The sequence below is a fragment of the Neoarius graeffei genome, chromosome 12 (genome assembly GCF_027579695.1).
Source record: "Neoarius graeffei isolate fNeoGra1 chromosome 12, fNeoGra1.pri, whole genome shotgun sequence".
In the NCBI taxonomy this organism is placed as follows: Eukaryota; Metazoa; Chordata; class Actinopteri; order Siluriformes; family Ariidae; genus Neoarius; species Neoarius graeffei.
In genome coordinates, this window is record NC_083580.1 from 70,504,015 (window position 1) to 70,526,514 (window position 22,500).

The 22,500-nt window shown below is 42.8% G+C and overlaps 2 protein-coding genes across 2 annotated transcripts in view; one reads left to right on the plus strand and one right to left on the minus strand.

The window, feature by feature from the left end:
• Nucleotides 1-820, plus strand: part of nxf1b (nuclear RNA export factor 1b) — a 42,576-nt gene extending 41,756 nt beyond the window's left edge. The window contains exon 21 of the mRNA XM_060936341.1: nucleotides 41-820. Within this exon, the coding sequence (XP_060792324.1) occupies nucleotides 41-79 (39 nt within the window). The 3' untranslated portion in view covers nucleotides 80-820. The remainder of the gene's footprint in view (nucleotides 1-40) is intronic.
• Nucleotides 314-20,706, minus strand: prdx5 (peroxiredoxin 5). Its single transcript, XM_060936342.1, has 6 exons — nucleotides 20,581-20,706; nucleotides 11,867-12,001; nucleotides 11,569-11,700; nucleotides 2,653-2,691; nucleotides 2,404-2,468; nucleotides 314-597 (listed from the first exon to the last, which is right to left on the minus strand). The coding sequence occupies exons 1-6, from the start codon at nucleotides 20,656-20,658 to the stop codon at nucleotides 501-503; spliced, it is 546 nt and encodes a 181-aa protein (XP_060792325.1). The 5' UTR covers nucleotides 20,659-20,706; the 3' UTR covers nucleotides 314-500.
• Nucleotides 20,707-22,500: the final 1,794 nt, after the last annotated feature.

The following is a 22,500-nucleotide window of genomic DNA, read 5'->3' on the forward strand; positions in this document are numbered from 1 at the left end:
TGACCTGTTCACTTGTCTAAGCAGTGTTTTCTGTTTTTAGGCCCAGGGGAAGATCCCAGATGTCGCTTTCATAAAGTGAAAAAAATTTTTTTTTTTTTTTAATTGATCATATTTTGTCTGAGCTGTAGCCTACTGCTTGGATTTGTGTTTGTAGCTGATGTAATTATTGTTGATTAAGTTTCATTGTTTTACGGTGTTCTCTACAATATTTACCAGCTACTTATTCTGTACAGAAATGTAGAATATACATTTTCTTCTGTTGTAAACTTTATGAATGTTGTTTTGATTTTGATTAAACTTTGAGTCAGTCATGTTTTATAGTCATCAAGAATGCAAAAGTTGTTTTATTGTGTAGATAAGTGACAGTATTGTGCAGCATTTCAGCTTAATACATGAAGTTCACATTGTGCGTTGATGTCTTACTGAACTGTATAACACCTTGAATTACTGCTGTGCTTACACTGCCATCAGTCACAGTAAGAATGTAGAAGCTGGTACAGTTAGAGTATGTTGGAGGCCAAGCTGCAGCTGAGACCGGTACCATCGGGTTCCACGTTGAGCTTCTTCACCACACCGTCCTCAACAACCATTGCGTATCTACACAAGACATGGCAATTTTACAAAATGTTATCTTAAAAAAAAGTGCCAAATCTAAGAACCAGGTAATAATCAAAAGGGCTGGAGAACATGCATCTTTGTGGTCAGTCATCCAAAACTTGTTTTAATGATGCTGTTAATTCCATTGCAGCTTCACACAAAAGTGACTTTTAAAAAAAAAAAAAATTCAGTGAGTGATTATTAAAACTAGGTTTTTCTTCCAGCAATAATGTTTCATTTGCTTTGCTTGTCATGTGACTTAAGCAAATTGGGGGGGGGGGGGGGGGGGGGGTCCTTTCTAATTTTATCAGGATCTGAAAAGCCACCTCATCCGGAGTAAGAGCTTTTTTGATATCCACGTTTCCATTACTTGCTTAAATTCAAATTGCACATCAAGCCGGTTGATAGACACTGCTCCTAACATGACAAACTTCCCCCATTTTCCTCAAACTGGTGCTTTCTGCATTTGCATAATGTGAAACCTTTTGTTTTATGCAGTCATGTTGCATGTTCAATACTCATTTTTCCATTCCAATTTAATAGAAAGAACCAAAACGGCTTGATTTCAAATCAGAAACCATAATGGATGTGATCATAAATACCGAAAGCCGAGGGAATCACTGGAACCGTGTTGGTTAAAGGGGTACCAAATATAATATAATATATATACAGTTGCTGATGTGACAAAGTAACGTATTCTATCAAATTTATATACTAGAAAACAACGAAATATCTTGGTAATTGTAAATATAATAGTCGGTATGGCACAAGAGTCGCCATTTTTAAAAGACCATGACGTCAGCCATACCCTACACATCAGCGTGTAATCATGGCGTCGGGCGCATCAAGCGACAGCTCTGTCGAATCATACGAAGAGATCCCGCAAGAGACACTGCAAGCAGGCTATGGCTTAGAAGGGTACCAGTTTGAACCTAGGAGAGGTACTCTCGACTCCGGTGATGACGAAAGAAGAGAAGAAAGCTCGGAAACGAGTGAAAAGACACGTCTGGAGGATCGTTATGCTTTCCATGGGTCCTGTTATTACACCCGAAAGCGACACACTGTGGCATTGTGTAGCCGATCACTTACAATTCATCCTACTTTCCCGTTCACACGTGCTATTCCCAACCTCAATGAGCCAACACAACTGGGCACATACATACGTCATGAGTGTTACGCAGAGAAAATGAACGTGCATTCTGATTGGATAAAATTAATATCATGGCAGGCTGTTCAAACTGCGGAAATAGTTTGCTCGAGCTACTTTCAAAACACTAACTTTCCAACCTTAGAACAAAACTTTTGTAAGTCTTGAATAAGGTTCGTTAATGTATGTTGTTATATTTACTCTATATAATCGCCCTCTGTTCCCCTTTAAAGGGCTGTCTAGTAAACAGAAGATCCTGGGTGCTGTTCGTTTTCTCTCTTTCAGAGCTGTAAAATCTATTCTAGGCCATGCAAAGGTTGTAGGTTTGCGTTAAACCCAAGTTACTCATTTTCTAGGGCGTGTTATTTAGTCGACAAGACTACACAGGTTTCTGAAAGCTATTTAACCGCCAACGAACTTTTTAAGCTGTGACAATTCCCTACTTGGCAACTTTGCTAGTTTAGTTTAGGAGAACATCAGGAAGGCAACGTTTTAAAATAATGGCCTTCCAAATTATTTAGCAGGGTGAAAAATGGCTTAAGTGAAGCTACAGGTATCTTATGTTGCCTGGAAAAGGATAAGGCTCCCTGTAGTATTACACAAGCACAAATATTCTGTCCATCCTTTTATTTAAAAGGAAAAAAAAATTTTTTTTTTACCTCTTGGATCTCTTGTTACCAAGTACCTTCAAAAGGTCATCATTGTCCTGATAGAGATCCACTGCCTGCAAAAGAAGAACGGAGTCTGTCGGTCACACTTCAAAACAGGAAGCAGGGCTTGACGTTGCAAACCACAGCGCATGGCTCAGGCAGGTTGTGGTGAGACATGTTTGCATTGGGATTTCCATACAATTTCCTTTCACGTGCATTATTGCTAAGAATGGTAGGTGCATCAAAAACAAACCTTACCTCAGTGAAGGCTCCTGTGGGATCTGCCAGCATTCGCACCTGTAATGAAATGGAAAGGTTTCAAATGTCAAAACTTAATATTTAATAAGCTCTACTGAAGCTGTGTGTGCATTACGTTACCTTGTGCCAACCAAGAAAGGAAACCTCACGCCTAATTAATGAAAATTCTTTCCATTTATTCCCATGTGGTGTTTTTCATCATTCGCTTACAGACACCATCCTCACAGACATGCCTTCACAAAATTGTAGAAAGGGTTAAATCACCCCTCACTGTTCAAATTCTCCCAATCATGTTTTTGGTTCCCCATCTGCTGCTACAGCAGGTTGGGTGCCCAGGATCTCATCCAATAAGGGCAGGAACCTCGGTTTGTTCTGCATCTCCTTCTGGAGTTGGACTGGGGCAAGTCCAGTTCATTTCTCATAGATTGTCCAGATGTTACAAGTGTACGGCTTATTAGAATGGAACAGTATTTTTGCAGCATGGAATTAGAAAGTACGGCTTGATGAGGACCAGGTGAGGAAGAGTACATCATTGGTGTTGTATTTGTAGCGCCAGTAGACGACATCCTCCTCTACAGCTGGGATTCTACTGCTACCTCTTGGTCTTTTTGTTTGGAGGATTAACGTGCTCGAAGCCACCGCGGACAAGTTTTCTGAGAAAATTCATCCGTTTGTGGATTCCAACTTCGCTAGCTGCAAGGCATTAAGGTACTGTAACATGCCTGAGTACTGTAGATGAAGTGACTGCAAAACACGAGCAGTTAGAAACTTTACCCGACGGTCTGCGAGTACAGTTTTTAACTTGTTCCACTTTTTATGAGCTGAAGCAGTGCGCTGGACCATGAATGCTGAATGGCCTTCCTCGTTTGATATAGTATGACCGAGATGGGTGAAACTGATAACATTCTCAATGGAGCACTTGCATGTGACGTCACAGCCGATCCAGATTGTGACAGACGCCATCTTGTCGGTCAAACGCCACATTTCCGCCTTCTACCTTTTCTTCTGGAAAGACCTACTATATACAATTCTACTACAACGGCTGCAAGCTCTCCCTACTTGTGCATGTTTATGTTTTTTGTGTGTATTTTTGCGTGTTGTTCGTCTGTACCGGACTTCAATATCCACTACAACCGTATGGACTTACTGGACATTGGTTTCCAGCAGAAAATGACGGTTTGTAGCGATTTCCATCGCATGCACAACATTCCAGACGAGGAAAAAAAAAAAAACATTCCGGACGAGATAGCGAGAACAGCGGGGTCTCCGTGGATTGTTATTGGAAGCAAAGCTAAGGAGGCGGCGCCGGGAGAGGAAGCAAAAGCGAGTCAGAGTTGACTAAGCTCAGAAAACAGCCACTCAAATCTCCACTGCTAAGCCTCTACCTCTCCAACGCCAGGTAAACAAGACGGACGATTTGGAACTACCTTATTCTATTCTCTAATCGGCTGGTCAGTGCAGTACTAGTAATACTTAAGTGACTTACCCATCCAGTGAGGATCATTTTCTTGTTTACAAGATGCCACATCTGAGTCGCTGACAAATCCTGAATTTCTGTAAAGATAACTGCCCAGAGATTTATAAGCACGCAGTGCTTCACCACTGAACAGCGAGGGAAAGTTAATGAGGTAATTATACACGTCCGGGTATTCCACCTCTGGCAGTTCAATATCCACTGACACGGTCGTGAGAACTCCGTCCGGAAAGCCATAAGGGTCACTAATCTGTAGATCGTTTATTTTAGACATACATCTAGTTATCTGTTCATTAGAAAAATGAGCCGTGTAGTCAGTCGGTTGAAATTGATCCATTCTGTACACGAGTGCAGCAGTATTCAGCTGTGCTGTTGACCGACAAGATGGCGGCTGTGTACTTTCCGGTCACGTGACTGCAAGATCTCTATAGGCGTCTCTCATTTTAACAAAGGAGCTCAACGCCGCGTTCTCTAGAGGAACATTAAACACATTGTTTTGGATGCAGATATTATTAGTCCAAACCTGGTAAACTTCTCATGGCATATTCTCCATTTCAGAAACGCTTTTACAGAGGACAAGATCATCTGCATAACTAACTTGGATGAGGAGAGTCTCTCTCTTGCAAGGATGCGACCATCGTTGACTTCTGCTTGTACAAGTAAAAGGAATTTCGTACTTGAGCACACCGGGCTCAGATATTTCTCAATAAACCCGGTCTAGAACACACCTCAGAACGAAGTCAAGGAAGATGTTGAAGATACCGGGGGATTCTAGGCCTCCTTGCCGACAGCCAGAGAAAGTCTGATGATGTCGCATGTTTAATTGGGGACGGAAATTCATAATAAATCAACTTTGTATACATTACAGTTTAAATTACTGGGTAATCATGACACTGTCATCCTTTACATCTTTGCACAAACTTGGAGATGATTTTACGTGTCCCACTGCTAACCTTACGTTTACTATAATTACAAATCACTTTTACATTAGTTACTTGAAATGGTGAAACGAAACCTACAGTGCCAGTCGAAAGTTTGGACACACCTACTCATTCATAGGTTTCTGTATTTTGACCATTGCAGAACAATACTGGAAACAAGCTATGAAATAACACGTGGAATTACATGGCAAAAAAAAAAAAAGCCTCAATGAGGCTGCAGCTCATACCAGCCACTGTTGCGTGCAAGTTTGAAATTCGATCAATCCTGTAGGAGTAGTGACTTTTGTGAAATTGCACATGACCCCTGTATAGGTGGCGCCACCTGGTGGACAACTCTAGTTGGACTATGTCTTTAGAGTCTTCTGGGTGAGTTGCAGTGAAAACATCCTAACGGTTTACGAAGAGTAGCGTTTGGTGTCACAAGTGACCTGAAATTTTCAAACACCCATTAAATGTTAAATATGACCGGTGGCGCCATCATCTTGACAACTTTTATACAAACCAACCTGGGGACCATTGTATGCGTGTTTGATTGAAATCTGATCACTCCTGTAGGAAGAGAAGCGATTTTTGCAAATTGTGGACGGATCGCACGTCGTCATAATCATCGCATAAGCTCATCCGGCCTGGCCTACGGCTAGGGGAGCCAAAAAGGCGTAACCCTTTGATGCACAACATGGGTCAAAAATGACCCGCATTCGTTTTCCAGGTTATTTCATGCTGACTGAGTTTTTCTTTGCTCCATCTTTTGAAATCAATTTATTTTATGATTGAATATTCCAAGTATTCTTTAAATATCTTGTTTTTAATTACCAGAAATCATTAATTTTATTTTTTCTTTCCTACTTTATGAACAAAAATACTTTTTAATATTACTAGACATGAGTCATCCAAGTGTGATTTAAAATTAAATGTCTTAATACTATAACAATAATTTGTTTCAAGTAATTACTTTAGCAGTGAATGGGGCCAGTTATTTATTTATTAGGATGCAGTGCTGCAGCACAGCAACCTATGGGCTCCCCTAGGGGAGCCCATAGGTTGCAGTGCAAAGCACTGCAACTATTGTTCTTCTACGTATTTCTTCTTCTTCTTCTTCTTCCTCCTATGCAAATTTTGATTTCGAATAACTCAATAACCGTACGTCGCACACAGACAAACAATATATCAAAACGTGCGGCTCGATCGGACTCGCTATGCTATTACTTTTCTCTATAGAATACGATTTTTTCGCGACGTAGTCGCGAAAAAATCGCCCCAAAAAACCCCATTCATTTCTATGGAATTAATTGAAAAAAAAGCACTTTTTCAACGTTTTTCAAACATCCGCTGCTCTGGCATGCTTTCACCTAGAGACATGATTCAAACTCTAAAACGTAGGAAAACTTCTCCTCTGTGGATCTGGCATTCAACTTTTCTGCTAGGTTTTACACTTTCGGATCAGGCCCGGTTCAAACGCCATGTGGTTTCTGGGAGAAAATCCGGCTTTTGAATGGGTGTCTATTGCGTTACACACCAGTGAGGGTCGTTAAGCTTAGAGTGGAGAGTGGTTAAAAAAAAAGCTCAAACTTTCTCGCTTAAACCGTGTTTTCAGCCACAAATTTCACTCTACAGACATGATTTTCTCAAAAGTAGTAGGAAAACTTGTCCTGATTCACACAATGTGTCTACCTAAACGATAGGATTTACGGTTTTTGAATGACAAGCCTCAAAGTGAGGAGAGCACAGGTGAGCGGCCTCATTGACTCCCAGTATAAACGTTGCTGAAAAGTCACTCGTTTTTAACTCCCTGTAGCGTCCTCATTTTTAACAATACAAACAAAAAAATACATCATTTTATTCAGGAGACCCTTCTAGCGCTCACTGTGAAAGAATTTTGTGAATAGCTGCTTTCGTTGTCGAGTTATTTGTGATTGTTCGAGGCCTACTCTTTGCAAATCACAGCAGACACCTGACATAATCTTGTGTGTGTGTCTTAACTCTCCTGTTCAGGCCCGTCACCATGCCAATTGGGGCCAGTGACGGGGCAGAGGGAAAAGCTGTCTCAAGCACATACACAAATCATGCTCAAAATTTCAAACTTAAACTGTTTTCAGCCACAAATTTCACACTACAGACATAATTTTCTCAAAAGTAGTAGTCACACTTGTCCCAAAAAAAACCCATTCATTTCTATGGAATTAATTGGGAAAAAAAAAAAGCACTTTTTCAAACATCCGCTGCTCTGAGAAACTGAGAGGAGGGCAGCTGACAGGCCTTACCTTAGCCGCCCACTTTATTAGGAACACTTCTGTTCGTACATTCAAACTACAAACACTCTTCTTAGAGTTTAGAGTTTATTTTATTTTTAAAAGGGACAGTGCACAAATTAAACATTATCCTTGTGGTAAGGACAGATGTCTGTCCCAGGTTATAGCAGTACATGCTAATTTCCGCCTGTAGTCACTTTGGTTATACTGTTGAATAGCTCTTCTTCATGACGGCTGCTGTCTCAAGCACACACATAATCATTGCATTGAAACGTCATTGCGGGTCACACATTCACGGCCAGCGAACATGCGTGACCGAATTGCTTCGCGCACTGCATCCTCTCACAATTTCCCCCGGGGAATTGTCCGGTCTAGTTAACTATGTTGTTAGCTAAGCCAACTACAATAAAATTAGCTAACTAAAGTAGAATATGTCAACAGCTCGGTAGCTAATAGTAATTACTTGTGACTTTGACAAGTAATCTACTCACTCTCAAGGGAACCTAAACAATTTTTTTCTAAGGTAATGTTCGAACAATTGAAAAACATTCCTTCCATGTATTAGATGGGCAAAGGGCGCCGTGCTGAGCTGTGAAATGTCTGACACAAGCACAATTCACAGTTCCCACCAAACGCTGGAGTAAATGCATGCGGGTCGGTTCTGACCCATGTGTGTAAACTTGATGTAGAATTACAAAAGCTGTGCTTGTTCGTAACTTAAGAAAGGAAAAATAAAAATGATTTGTGCTAAACAAAAACAAGATATTTACTGCATATTTGGAAAAGTAAATGACAAAACGAATTTATTTCAAAAGTATATCATAGAAACACTCAGCCATACATGAAATAACCTGGAAAATGAATGCAGGTCGTTTTTGACCCATGTTGTGCCTTAGAAGGGTAGTGATACAAAAAGGGGTTTTATTCAAAAAGTAAGAAAGGAAAAAATAAAAAGGATGTATGATGATCAAAAACAAGTTAATTGAGGAATACCTTGAATACTGAATGATGGAATTAAAGGGCTGATGACACGAACATGTCTCTATGCAATTTCTTAAATAAACTATACAACATGGCAAACATGTTAGATTTCTGTTATAATTACGTGAAAAGAAGCTGTTGTTACGCAAATATCCAACTTTTAATTGCACAGCGCAAGAAAACTGGGTCCGTGGCTCGCGGCCATGTTGTGACGTCAGCGGAAGAACACGCTGCGGTTCACTGGCTGTTCTACTCTGGTTCTACTCAATGGAAATGGCGCATGAAAACGCCGGTGAAATCTCTAGTGCTAGCTCTTCCTCTTCTGGGAGTCTAGAATTGTGTTGATCTCTTCCGAATAGAATCTATGATAGCCTACCCTCTTTACCCTTTGCCGCTCGTTGCTAGGCGGCAGTTACATGAAACCCGCAAGCTTTCACAAGCAAATACACGACTGATATCACGCCGACTTTATGATTACATTTATGATTATCATGTAGAATCTATGGACCCTTTTCAGTCACGTGACCTTCGTAAACGCGACCGCCATTTTGGACATGTAGTGGACTTCGGCTCAAATCGGTTTGAATGCGAGGAAGGCGACAAACATAAAAGAAAAAGGAGCGAGATGGGGGCGTCGTGGCTCAGGTGGTTAAGGCGCCATACCATGAATGCGGGCGACCCGGGTTCGATTCCGGCCCGAGGTCATTTCCCGATCCCTTCCCGTCTCTCTCTCTCCCGCTCATTTCCTGTCTCTGCACTGTCCTATCCAATAAAGATGCAAAAAGCCCAAAAAAATATCTTTTTTAAAAAAAAAAAAAAAAAAAAAGGAGCGAGATGCAGAAAACTGTATTTACTAGTTTACTGTAATTATGATCTGGCAGCTATTTACACCGGATCCAGTGTAAATAGCTGCTGGAGCCAAGGTCCGGCCGGGCCGCGAGCGAGCGCTGCGCGCGCGCGGCCGCCGGCTCCGGCCGGGCCGCGAGCGCCGGCTCCACGTCCGCCGGCCGGGCCGCAAGCGAGCGCGTGCCAGAACCTCGGACGTTGGCTCCGGCGGCTATTTACACTGGATCCGGTGTAAATAGCTGCCAGATCATAATTACAGTAAACTAGAATGGAATGTTAACAGCAATGTAATGCCTTTTCTGGCTAATTTTATTCGTCTTACCTCCAACAAAGTGGTCACTACACAAGCGTTGGTATGCCGCTATCCGTCTTCTCCGTCGGTCAGCATCTACCGGGATCCAATAAAATGATAACCCTTGCCTTGTTTGTTGATGGTTACTACATCCAGGTGCACAACAATATAGTGGAAGTCTTGCTGAAAATAAACACTTTCTTTGCTGCCGTTCCTCAATGCTGGCTGTGGTAAACTACTGGTAGTACACGTCCAAAATGGCGGCCGCGTTTGTCGTGACGTCACGTGAAAAGGGTCCATAGCTCTACGTACCTTTATCTTATGTCGTTTCACAACACATGTTCTGACAGGAGGACGGTCTTTGGATCCGGCATAGCTACTAGTAGACCCCCTACGGAATACTGGCAGTGTTGCCAGATTGGGAGGAATCCCGCCTAGTTGGACGGTTTCAAGTGCATTTTGGTGGGTTTTGAACATATTTTGAGCTGGAAAACGTCAGCAGTATCTGTTGCCAGATACTGCTGACGTTTTCCAGCTCAAAATATGTTCAAAACCCACCAAAATGCACTTGAAACCGCTCAACTGGGCGGGAAACCTCCCAATCTGGCAACACTGTGTAGGCACTGCTGATGGTAGTAACACACGTTTGTGATGAACTGAACACCCAGGAGATTCTTTTAAGCTGGGAAGGGTGTCAAAACAACCCAAATCGAAGTGTTCAGAGCACAGGACGGATGTTGGTGAGGGCTCCCACTTGTCACGAGTGCGCCTGACTTGCTTCACCCACTTCGCATGCAGCTCGGGATCTCTGGGAAACTTGAATAAAAACTTACCCCATCCTTGTGGGTTTTGGAGCAAAAGCCGGCAACACAACGCGAAGGCATAATAACTAATATATATATATATATAAAATAATGTATAATAATAATACTAATAATGACAAACTGAACCTGTCGCATCAACAACAAACTGGTAAGTTAGGAGGAAGGTTCTTTCGCTGACGTCATATAGCCCCTCCTCCTCTTTCGTCTCCTGGGTGCTGCAGCCCCGTCAAATTTGCCCAAATAGCCGCGTTTATCATAACTTGTAAAATAGGCGCCTTCGTGAATTAATATATGGATCATCGGGAATTACTTTTTATGTTATAAAACATCGCCAAAGATGTCAAAAACGTGTCATCAGCACTTTAATTTATTGCAAAGATATAGAAGATTAAAAACTCAGCCGGGTCACTTTTGACCCATGTTTCGCATCAAAGGGTTAAAAACGCTTCATATTTTAGATTCGTCAGCATAACTACCGTTTACATGGATGACGCAATGTAATGTAATGTAAGCACACCATCGGCATTATCTTAACCAGCTTCACGAGGTCGTCACCCGGAATGCTTTTCAATTAACAGCTGTGCTTTGTCAAAAAGTAATTAGCGGATGAGTTTCTTGCCTTCTTGATGCATTCGAGCTCTTTTGACAGGTGCTGTACGTCCTGGTTAATCCTGAGAAACAGGAATTTGCATGGAAACAATGTCTAAAAACTTACACAAGATGACATGGCGAAACAGCAGTTAAACTGACGTCAGTCACATTGCTAAACATCTTTAAGGTGGGCCCTCAATTTCCTCTTCTTAAACCACTTATAAAAATCACAGTGCTGCTTGGGGAATTCACAAGGAAGTCAATTTCCAAAAGCCTGCACATGAGGACAAGGACAAAGGCCATTTTCTACTTGAACAAACACACTGACTAACCTGTTAAACATCTTTCAACGTGGCTACAGATCAGGTTTCTAACGCTGTTCTACTCCGATCAAAGCAGCCAAGCGTGTCCTGATAAATGGCTTCTCGGGCTGGGATACGCAATGACGGCCTCCGTGATGCTCAGCAGTTGATGGAACGTTAAATTGTGCAAATCAGATTCGATTCAATTTAAGTTTGTATAGTGCTTTAAAACAAGACACCATCACAAAGCACCTGGAAATCTGGATATGGGGGTGGGGTGGGGTAGAGTGTTGGGTTTACAGGAACCAGGCTCAAAAGGAAGTCTTCCTCTTCCGTGTAATGCCATACGATGACAAATCATTACTTAACTACAACTGTAGCAAATCAGTGGTTTGTGACATGGGTTCCCCGCTCACCTTGCCATCTGTGCCATGTTCCTTTCCCCACGCGGCCATGACAAACACGTCGTTCACAGAGACGCAGGCCACCTCCTGAATACCACTGCTCCTCAGCTTTTCAGCATCAGCCACGAATCCTGGGAGATGCGTCTAAGCCACACAGTCCATTAATTATGATCATAAACGCATGTGATTTTGAGCAGCAAATACAACACAACCAAATCGGCAGAGTAACTGGATTGTTTGCAACAGAACACCACAACGTCAAACATGAACTGTATGGTCCTGGATAGGGTATCGTATGTGTGCAAGCTACCTTGGAGCATCCAGGAGTAAAAGCTCCTGGCACGCCAAACAGTATCCCCTTTTTGCCTTTGAAGAGTTGAGCGATGGAAACTTTATTTCCTGGTTCTCCTTCCTGGACCTCCACAGCTGGCAAACTCTGTCCAACCTTGGAAAGAATGATGTACATTAGTGTAATATATAGATTTAGGCACTGCCTAAAAGCAGAGCTCCCATCGGTTTCTGGGTTGTAGAATTTTCTTCCATCATAGCCAGCCTTTCGTTGTATTTCTTTACCATTAAACAGAGGTGGACAGTAATGAAGTACATTTACTTGAGTACTGTACTTAAGTATTTTTTTTTGGAAACTTATGACTAACTTCACTACATTTGAAAGACAAAAATACACTAAGTAACTTTAAAAACGCACATTGATAAAACTTGCTGAATTCGTGCTGAGTTTATCTCAAGAAGAAAAGAAATATATCACAATGGAAAAATAACTTCGTTCCGCCCGAATAAGTTCCAAATCTGTGCTCAAATCAGAATTTAAGGGAGTTGTACTCAATAACGTACAATATGACTCGGGTAGTCAATGACATGGACAGGCTTTAATTTTCAAACAAATTTTGCATACACTGGAAATCTGGATATGGGGGGGGGGATTTACAGGAACCAGGCTCAAAAGGAAGTCTTCCTCTTGCGTGTAATGCCACACACAATCTTGCCTATAAATACCCGGGGGAAATGATGGGAAAATTGTAAGCATGCACCGATACCGATACTGGCATCGGCCCCGATACTCCACTAATATACTCATACTCGTACTTGTCAAACAGTTGCCGATCCCATGAACCGATACCAGTGCCGATCCCATGCGCCGATACCAATGTTCCCCGCAGCGCTTTTTGTTCCATTTGAGAGAGAGAAAAAAAAAAAAAAAAACTGAAGCATTGTTGAGCTCAGGCTTGAGCATAATATGATAGGCTATACCATGCGCCGATAGTGTTCCGTGAAGCACCTTTTGCCAGCATCCGTTCGAGGAAAAAAAGCCTCTCCCAGGAAAAAAATTGTAAGTCTCAAGCACTGAGCGTAGGCTAATTTCGTCAGAAGATAAAAAAATTGTTCGACAACAACCCATTTTTCCATGACAAAGATGTGTTTGCGTAGTCATGAAACAGTGCCGTCACAACATCTTTCCCCAACACTGTCATTTTAAACATCTCTCCACACTCCACTCCCTTTCGCTGCCATACGCAGATAGGCCTACGCCAAGATCCCCAACGTTGTCCTTTTTTAATGTTGGCTATTCGCCTAGGTAAGGGTTTTGTAGGACAGGCTACTCACTAACAAACAAATGAAAATCGGATTTTTGTATAGGTGAATCCAACCGGCAGAGTTTTTAAGTACGAGTCCAACCGGGAGAGTTTAAGAGTGAAGAGTGAGAGAGAGAGAGCTTTAAGAAATGGCTGATTGAGTTTTCCAACTTGTTTCAGTTGAGGGCAACGCTAAGACCAAGGAAACTGACGTCCCATCTACAGGTATGGAGCTCCACGAGCACGGGACGCGATGTTGCGAATGGACAGCAACAACGTCTGCCTAACAAGTTCTGCGGCTGAACAAGAGCGTGCTCGAGGCATTCAACTCTCCTGCAGCACACAGCAGGATGTGCGCACATGCACATGAGAGGAGGGGGGGGGGGGCATATTTTAGTCTGCATTACTGGCGATGGAAATTAAATAATACATCGTCGCCGGCCGCCACTGTTATCTTGTGCGCTCTCTGATGTTGCGATGGTCACTGCTCCTCCCTTTCACGCCCTTGTCTTGTTGCTAAATGTAATTGGAGTAGTTTAAGCGCACCACCAGAACAACCCTTAAGTCAACCAAGACCGCGATGTTGTGGAAGGCCGATGATAGAGGGGGTAAGTGACCAGCGGAGTGAAATGATCACGCTGCATGTGGTAACTCACTGCTCTCTCCTCCCTTCATCAACAATCGGTCTTACATGTTGCAAGAGTGCAAGTCTTTCTTGACTTCGAAAGTTGGACATTGTAATCTAATCCAAATAAATAGCAGCCTTTTTCAGAAATTGCAGCAGCTAAATATTTAATTCTTTGTGTAGTTTTCTGGGAGTGAATGTTGCACGACAATCGAGAGAGGTTGCACACGGAAGCGCAGATAGCCTTGTAGTCCACGTTACACTGCCAGCAGACAGCGCCTCTTCATTTCACGGTAGCGCTTCTTTTGCAACATTGTTATGTAGGCCTAGCGCAGCAGCGCTTAGGTTTTGCAACATTATTGTAACAATGTTGCAAAAGATAAGCGCTACCGTGAAGAGGCGCTGTCTGGCTGTGTGACGTGGACTCAAGGCTACTCTGCGCTTCTGGAGCAGCGGAGATTGTCAGTGTGAACCTGTGTGCATGATCACTCCAGTTAGAAAACAACATTCACGGGAAATAGATAAAGTAGGCCTATTAAATATTCAAATGCTGCAATTTTTGAAAAATTATATTTTAATAACATCAACAGTATCGGTATCGGCAAGTACTGAAATGATAGTACTCATACTCGTATCGGTTTTCACAAATGTGGTATCGGTGCATCTCTAGAAAATTGTCATTATTGAAGATGCCACGCCTAAGCCAAAATCAACGTGAACAGGCCATCGGGATGTTGCGTGCCGGAAGTACACAGACAGAGGTCGCCCGGCACTTCGGTGTTCATCATTCGACCATTTCCCGTTTGAGTCAGCGTTACAGACAGACAGGGAGCACCAGGGATCGTCCACGCCCTGGTCAGCCTCGAGTCACGACGCCAGTTCAGGATCAGCACATCAGGCTAGCTCACCTCCGTGACAGATTCCCGACACCCTCAGTCACTGCTGCTGAGACCCCTGGACGACACAGACCCAGAATCTCCAGCATGACGGTCCGAACATGGACCAACTGTCACTTTGAATTTTTTTTTTATTGTGAATTAATTCTTGAGTTTGACAATAAATGTCCTTTATCGATGTTTCAAGATGTGTGTGCATTACATACAATATCATAAATTTCAAATATATGTATGGATCTAAAGTGATATCGTGTTGAATTCCATTGTGCGTTTTTAAAGTTACTTAGTATATCATCCTTTTCACTCCACTACATTTCTATCAAGGTCCTCATTACTATGAAGCAGCTTTGAAAGTGGATTTTTCTCTTTTCTTTAAAGGGGAACAGAGGGCAATATATAGAGTAAATATAACAATAAAACACACATTAACGAACCTTATTCAAGACTTACAAAAGTTTTTTGCTCTAAGGTTGGAAAGTTATAGTGTTTTGAAAGTAGCTCGAGCAAACTATTTCTGCAGTTTGAACAGCCCGCCATGATATTAATTTTATCCAATCAGAATGCACGTTCATTTTCTCTGCGTAACACTCATGACGTATGTATGTGCCCAGTTGTGTTGGCTCATTGAGGTTGGGAATAGCACGTGTGAATCGGAAAGTAGGATGAATTGTAAGTGATCGGCTACACAATGCCACAGTGTGTTGCTTTCGGATGTAATAACAGGATCGATGGAAAGCATAACGATCCTCCAGACGTGTCTTTTCACTCGTTTCCGCTGAAAAACACCAAGCGAGTTCGAGCTTTCTTCTCTTCTTTCGTCATCACCGGAGTCGAGAGTACCTCTCCTAGGTTCAAACTGGTACCCTTCTAAGCCATAGCCTGCTTGCAGTGTGTCTTGCGGGATCTCTTCGTATGATTCGACAGAGCTGTCGCTTTCGCTTGATGCACCCGACGCCATGATTACACGCTTCTCTCTTAGTGCAGTGGGTAGGGCTGACGTCACGGTCTTTTAAAAATGGCGACTCTTGTGCCGTTTAGCGTACCGACTATTATATTTACAATTACCAAGATATTTTGTTGTTTTCTAGTATATACATTTGATAGAATATTTAAGAATACGTTACTTTGTCACATCAGCAACTGTATATATTATATTTGGTACCCCTTTAACATTTTTTTTCCCGCATGTGACACTGAGACGGCCCATCAGTAATCACTAGGGTCACGTCACGTCCATAGACTATAAAATCAAGTTCACCGATTTCTCCACAGCATTATTTGAACTCGATCAGTTGACAGCAGAATACTTTTGCCACTCACAGATATGTAATATTGGATCATTTTCCTCAATAAATAAATGACCAGGTATAATATTTTTGTCTCATTTGTTTAACTGGGTTCTCTTTATCTACTTTTAGGACTTGTGTGAAAATCTGATGATGTTTTAGGTCATATTTATGCAGAAATATAGAAAATTCTAAAGGGTTCACAAACTTTCAAGCACCACTGTAAGTAATAAAGTTGGGCACTTTGTCCACCTCTGCCGTTAGAGTTACTATACCAATACCGTTTCCTTATGTTGTACAAAACATCAGGTGACAACAGCGACAAGTTACTCACTGCTATACTGTCCCGATTACCACTCTACTTAAATTAGTTGTTGGGTTTCCTGTGGTGGCAGGCACGCACAGGACCAAAACCATCAGAAAACAACTCGATGGGTTTCTTTACGTAGCCACACTCCATGCCTATGGAGCGCCGCTATCAATCCTGCTCCCTGAAATACCCCTGTACTGTCCATTTCACCATTTCCTTAACCTAAAACAAACAGTTCAACTGAATTCAGCTTGGTAATCAATCCGGTTTAATAGGATGAAGGTCAGCTCGAATATATTCAGTGCACGTAGTATTAAAGTTAAGTAGATTTATATTGCCATCCAATCTATATATGGATGAAGGTGGTACAATGGGTCAGCGGCTCAGCTTCTACTGATGCCACCTCTTATCTCTCGAGACCCTGGCTGGAATAAAGCAATTATGAAAGATGAATGAATGAATGAATTAATTAATCCAGTCTGTATACGTGAATACAATGACAAAATGTTTCTGCATTACCACGATACGACACGTAACAAGGTTGCAACAAAAGACTTTAAAACGATGGTTCTGAAAGTCAGGAACCAATAAGAGTAAAGCTACCTATACTTAATTGTATAGGTATTATTTACAAACAAGTTCTACATGTTCACAATTACAAGCTACACACTCCGGTCACTGCACCTCAAGAGACCCGTCTGTTAAACTCCTGAAACTTGCAGACGACACAATGGTCATCGGCCTCATCCAAGACGGTGACGAGTCTGCATACAGACGGGAGGTTGAACGGCTGGTCTGTTGGTGCGGTCAGAACAATCTGGAGCTGAACACGCTCAAAACTGTGGAGAAGATGGTGGACTTTAGGAGGAGCCCCCCCACCCTGCCGCGCATCACCGTCACCATTGTGACTGCTGTTGAAACCTTCAAGTTTCTGGGTTCCACAATCTCCCGGGACCTGAAGTGGGAGACCAACAGTCACCATCATCAAAAAGGCCCAGCAGAGGTTGTACTTTCTGCACCAGCTCAGGAAGCTCAACCTGTCTAAGGAGCTGCTGACGATTCTAATCTGCCATCATTCAGTCTGTTCTCTGCTCTTCCGTCACTGTTTGGTTTGGATCGGTCACCAAACAGGACGAGAACAGACTGCAACGGACAATAAGGTCTGCAGAGAAAATTATTGGTGTCAGCCTGCCCTCCATCCAAGACCTGTATCTGTCCAGAGTCAGGAAACGGGCATCTCTGCGGACCCATCACACCCTGGTCACAAACTGTTTAAACTTCTCTCCTCTGGGAGACGCTACAGAACACTGTACGCAAAAACAACCTGACACAAGAACAGTTTTTCCCCCCTCAGGCTGTCTCAGTGATGAACAGCTAAAACCGGACTCAAATATCAGTAACATCAACTGTGAAATATCTGCACACTCATACCGTCATTCTGTGTGCACTGTATATTTATATTTACTAATTCATCCTTGCACTATGCTGTCTATACATATATTTACCTTTCTACATGTACACAGCTTTTTGTTTTTGTTTACGCCTTATCTGTTTGTACTAAGAGAGCCAAGTGAAACCGGAGTCAGATTCCTCGTGTGTGATCACATATCTAGCAAATAAAGTTATTTTATGGATTTTGCTCAAATATATTTCGGTCGATATATATCTGTTCAATATAATCCCATTAGTCCCTGAATTTTTGAACACCCTGGATAGTTACAGTGGAGGAAATCACAAACAAAGGAGGCATTATTTATTATCACCACTTTAATCTAAAATGGTTTAATCCAAACCTCAATAACTCTAAAACACATGCAGGGCTATAAACAGTCAATTCAGACCTACCTCGATGGCTCCAATAAAAAGAGATTACTGTAATGTTAAATGTTTTTATGAGATGCATTTGTACTGAGGGGGTTTGTGGGATTTGCAGTACTGTGCAAAAGCCTTCGGCACCCTATTAAGTACAAATTTGGTTATAGATTTTTATTTTATGACTTCTACATTATCGAGTCAGTACGAAAACATTTTAGAGTCGAAACGTTTGTTTTCCAGCGCAAAATGTATTAACTATTATTTATTTATGAGACACTTATTTATTAACAATTTATTACAGTTTATTACACTTTATAGTATTTTGTTTAACCTACAAACATTTAATTTCATTATTTGTGAATGCATCTTTGCTGCAGAGCATTTCTTTGCATTTGTGATTTTTACACAGTACCGTATTTTACAGTTAAAGATGTCTTTGGGGTACAAAAATAATGACACCAGTCTGAATTGGGGACAAGTGGAGGACTGGATATCAGCCGTTTCAGACACATCAAGTGCGCATGCGCGGTTCAAAGTGACCGTGCGACTCCTTCGAGTGTTAATTTTGGGTAACGTCAAGTGCGCACGCGCAGTTCAAAGTGACTGTGCGACTCCTTTGAGTTTTAATTTTGGGTAACATCAAGTGCGCATGCGCAGTTCCAAGTGACCGTGCGACTCCTTCAAGCAGGGCCGCTGACAGCTTTGGCTGGGCCCGGGACAAAATGCTCTGAATGGGGGGCCCCCAACAGCCCCCCGGGCCAACCCCCACACACACACACACCCACCCACCTCTCTTATCCCAGTCTCTACTCACTCCAACCCTTAAATGACAGGTATTCAAAAACCATTTCACTGAATCTTCCCTCCCCCCGTACTGTAACGGAATAAGCGGTTACTGTTATTTTGTATCCTTTAACCAAACGCCATTAAATGTATTCCGTTACGCCCCAAGCCTGCATGCGACAGCCCCCGCAATGCCTTCCTAAACTCGTGGATAGTCTACTATAATCACACGATTGGGGTGCTCTTGAAGGAGCAGCGATGGACGGGGGATTTCGGGCAGGGCTGGGGGCGAACATAGTATACTGTGCGTGCGTACTGTCCAGTGTGAAAAGCAGAGAAGAACACACCGCTCGAGAAACGGCGGGATATGATTGCGGGCTAATGTGAATATTCTTAGCTTCAATCAGATATATGAAACACAATGTTATTAAGCCGTTGTGGTTATGAAATGATTCAATGCCCTGTGCGTTTGATATGGTGTTCAGTGTGACTTGCTCTCCCCTCGTTTGTAACATGAATTGCGTGCCACGCGTGCCTTGGTTGGGGTTACTTTACGGGGCTGGAAAAAGTTGGTTGTGTCTGGCTCAGCTGCCCCACTGCCTTTGCTAGTACCTGCTGCATCATCTGAATCTTTTTTTAAAAATATTTATGCAGTGAGCCCCTGAGTCCCTTGGTTTCTTCCTCTCTTTTCTGTGCTCCTGACTTGTGCATGTTGGCAAATGGCACGCACGCTGATTGTCGAAGCGCTATGATTGAACGATGTCGTTTTTTTCCCCTTGATCAAAGAGTCAGACCAAACCATTTTTGCATTGGGGTGGTAGGGGGTTCTTGACACCTTTTTCAAAGACAATAAAGGCAAAAGATCTAGAAATCATTTATTGAATGCAAATATAGCACATTTCTCCCCCAAATCAACACATTTAGAGCCCAGTTCTGGGCCCTCCCCATTCCTGGGCCCGGGACAACATACCCGTTTGTCCCCCCCTGTCGGCGGGCCTGCCTTCGAGTTTTGATTCTGGGTAATATCAAGTGCGCATGACTGTGCAACTTCAAGTTTTAATTTTGTGTAGCATCAAGTGCGCATGCGCAGTTCAAAGTGACCGTGCAACTCCGAGTTTTGATTTTAGGTAGCATCAAGTGCGCATGCGCGGTTCAAAGTGACTGCAAGTCTTCAAGTTTTACATTTTTAAAACTTGGAGTTGCATAGTCACTGAAGAAGTTTTAATTTTGGGTAACATCAAGTGCGCATGCGTGGTTCAAATTGACCATGCAATCCCTTCAAGTTTTGATTTTGGGTATAATGCGTTTTACAAACAAGGAGAAAAAAAATCCAAATAGCGCATGCAAGATGATTTTTAAAAGGTTCACAACCCCCGAGGATCTGTACATAAACATTATGGTGTGCTTGTGGAAGCTAAAAGCAAAACATTTGAGGGGGAAAAAAAAAAACAACAACGCCAAGTTCGCAACGTCACGACTCCGTTAAGAAGGTTTGATTAATGCTGCTTCATCCTGGTCACACCAACACTCTGAATAAACACGATTTTAACTGCTGCAAATAGAGAAAGATTATTTATGACAAGAAAAGAAATGTAACGTAACTCAGTCAGTTAGCATAGCCGCTACACACAGCGCGCGCTGGAAATGATAAAAATAAAACCGTAGACTAACCGGAAGTGCGTGAGGAAACGCCACAAACACTAAAGGAGCTTCTTACCTTGATGGGCATGTTTACAGTGAGTGCAGTATGAAGTGGTCTGATGAAATTAAACACACGAAATCCTCGAAGCAGCATTACTGTTCAGCGGATTTTATATAAGAGGAAGAAGGGGCTGCCCATCAAAGCCCCGCCCACTGCACACGAGCTACTTCATTACAGCTGCCCATCAAAGCCCCGCCCACTACACACGAGGTACTTCATTACAGCTGCCCATCAAAGCCCCGCCCACTACACACGAGGTACTTCTACTTTATTAATTGATAAAGCGAATTTAAACTCATCACATCAATATAAATAAAACATATAAATACAAGCAGGGGCGTCAGAAGCATTTTTAATGGGGGGGGGACACCCTGAACTTCCCGTTGAATGCTTTCAATACAGCATCTACCGCTGTGTCAAAGGCTTGCCGCTGCTCCATGTTCGTGATGTGAATGAAGCGCTTCCGGCATAGATTCTGTAAACAATCTATGGCTTCCGGTCGCAGTTCTACTACGTCACTGCCTTGAACACGTCTCTACCCAGGGCCGTTGGAGATGCTCAAAGTTGATCGGTTCCCGATTTTTCGGGAGCTTGGAAATGCTGTAGATAGCCTGCCTGGCCAGACTTTTTTTTCCCTCTTTTTTTTTTTATAGATAGGACAGTGTAGAGAGACAGGAAATGAGTGGGAGAGAGAGACGGGGAGGGATCGGGAAATGACCTCGGGTTGGAATCGAACCCGGGTCCCCGGATTTATGGTATGGTGCCTTAGCCATCTGAGCCATGACACCCCCCCTGCCTGGCCAGACTAAGCTCGGAACAGGCCCTTGTGTTGCGTCACGCTTAGGATGGGCGGGCCCAGGCTAAAGCAATAGTGACACTCAACTGTATTGTCCCTTTTCCACTACCCTTTTTCAGCTCACTTCAGCCCGACACGGCTTGCGTTTCGACTACCTCAGAGCAGCACGACTCAGCTCGCTTCAGCCCTGCTTAGCACCCAAAACTCGCACGGTTTTGGAGTGGGGCTGAAGCGAGCCAAACCGAGCCGAGTGGGGCTAGGGGCGTGAGCAGACACTCCCCTGTGCACTGATTGGTGAGGAGGAGTGTCCTCACATGCCCACACACGCCCCGCGAGCACGCTGGGATCTGTAAACACCGTAAACCCGGAAGAAGAAGAATTACGAGAATTTCTGAAGCCTTATGCGCCTCGCCTCATCTATACGCTCTTGCCAGTATCTGTTGGCGTTGTCGATGACAACAAGCCACAGCACCAAGACCAGCAACACTAACGACTCCATGTCCTCCATGTTTATTGTTTACTATCCGGGTCGTGAGACTACCGCTTAAAAGGTCACTGATGTCACTGTTTGTGCCGCCTAACGACATCACGTGACGTCCACCCACTTTCGCTAACTCCACCCAATGTGTCCACCCACTTCCAGCCAGCACGGTTCAGCGCGGTTGTAGTCGAAATGCAACTCCAACAGCCCCACTCAGCCGCGTTGGTAGTGGAAAAGCGGCATAAGTTTAAAAATAAGAATATTCATAATTTCACACAATGAACAGGCATGATATGGCATCGTGCAAACTTCATAACACACAATCACACTGTGACACACAAAAAAATAACTTCACACAATGAACAGGTGCAATTTTGTTCACCACCAACAGTGACTTTCGTGGGTGCATTTTACTTTTTTCTGATTTAGTGATACTCATAACAAAAATGACGTGGCATCATGCAGTCTTCATAACCCAAAATTACACTGTGTCAAGCAACGACACATAAAAGAGAACTTCACACAATGAACAAGTGCAGTTTTGTCAACCTACATGCGATGGTGGTACTACAGTAGCATTTACAGATGAGTATAACAAATAGATTTATAGATAGAACTCCTTCTTATATTGGTGCCACCACAATTTCTACCACTTCAT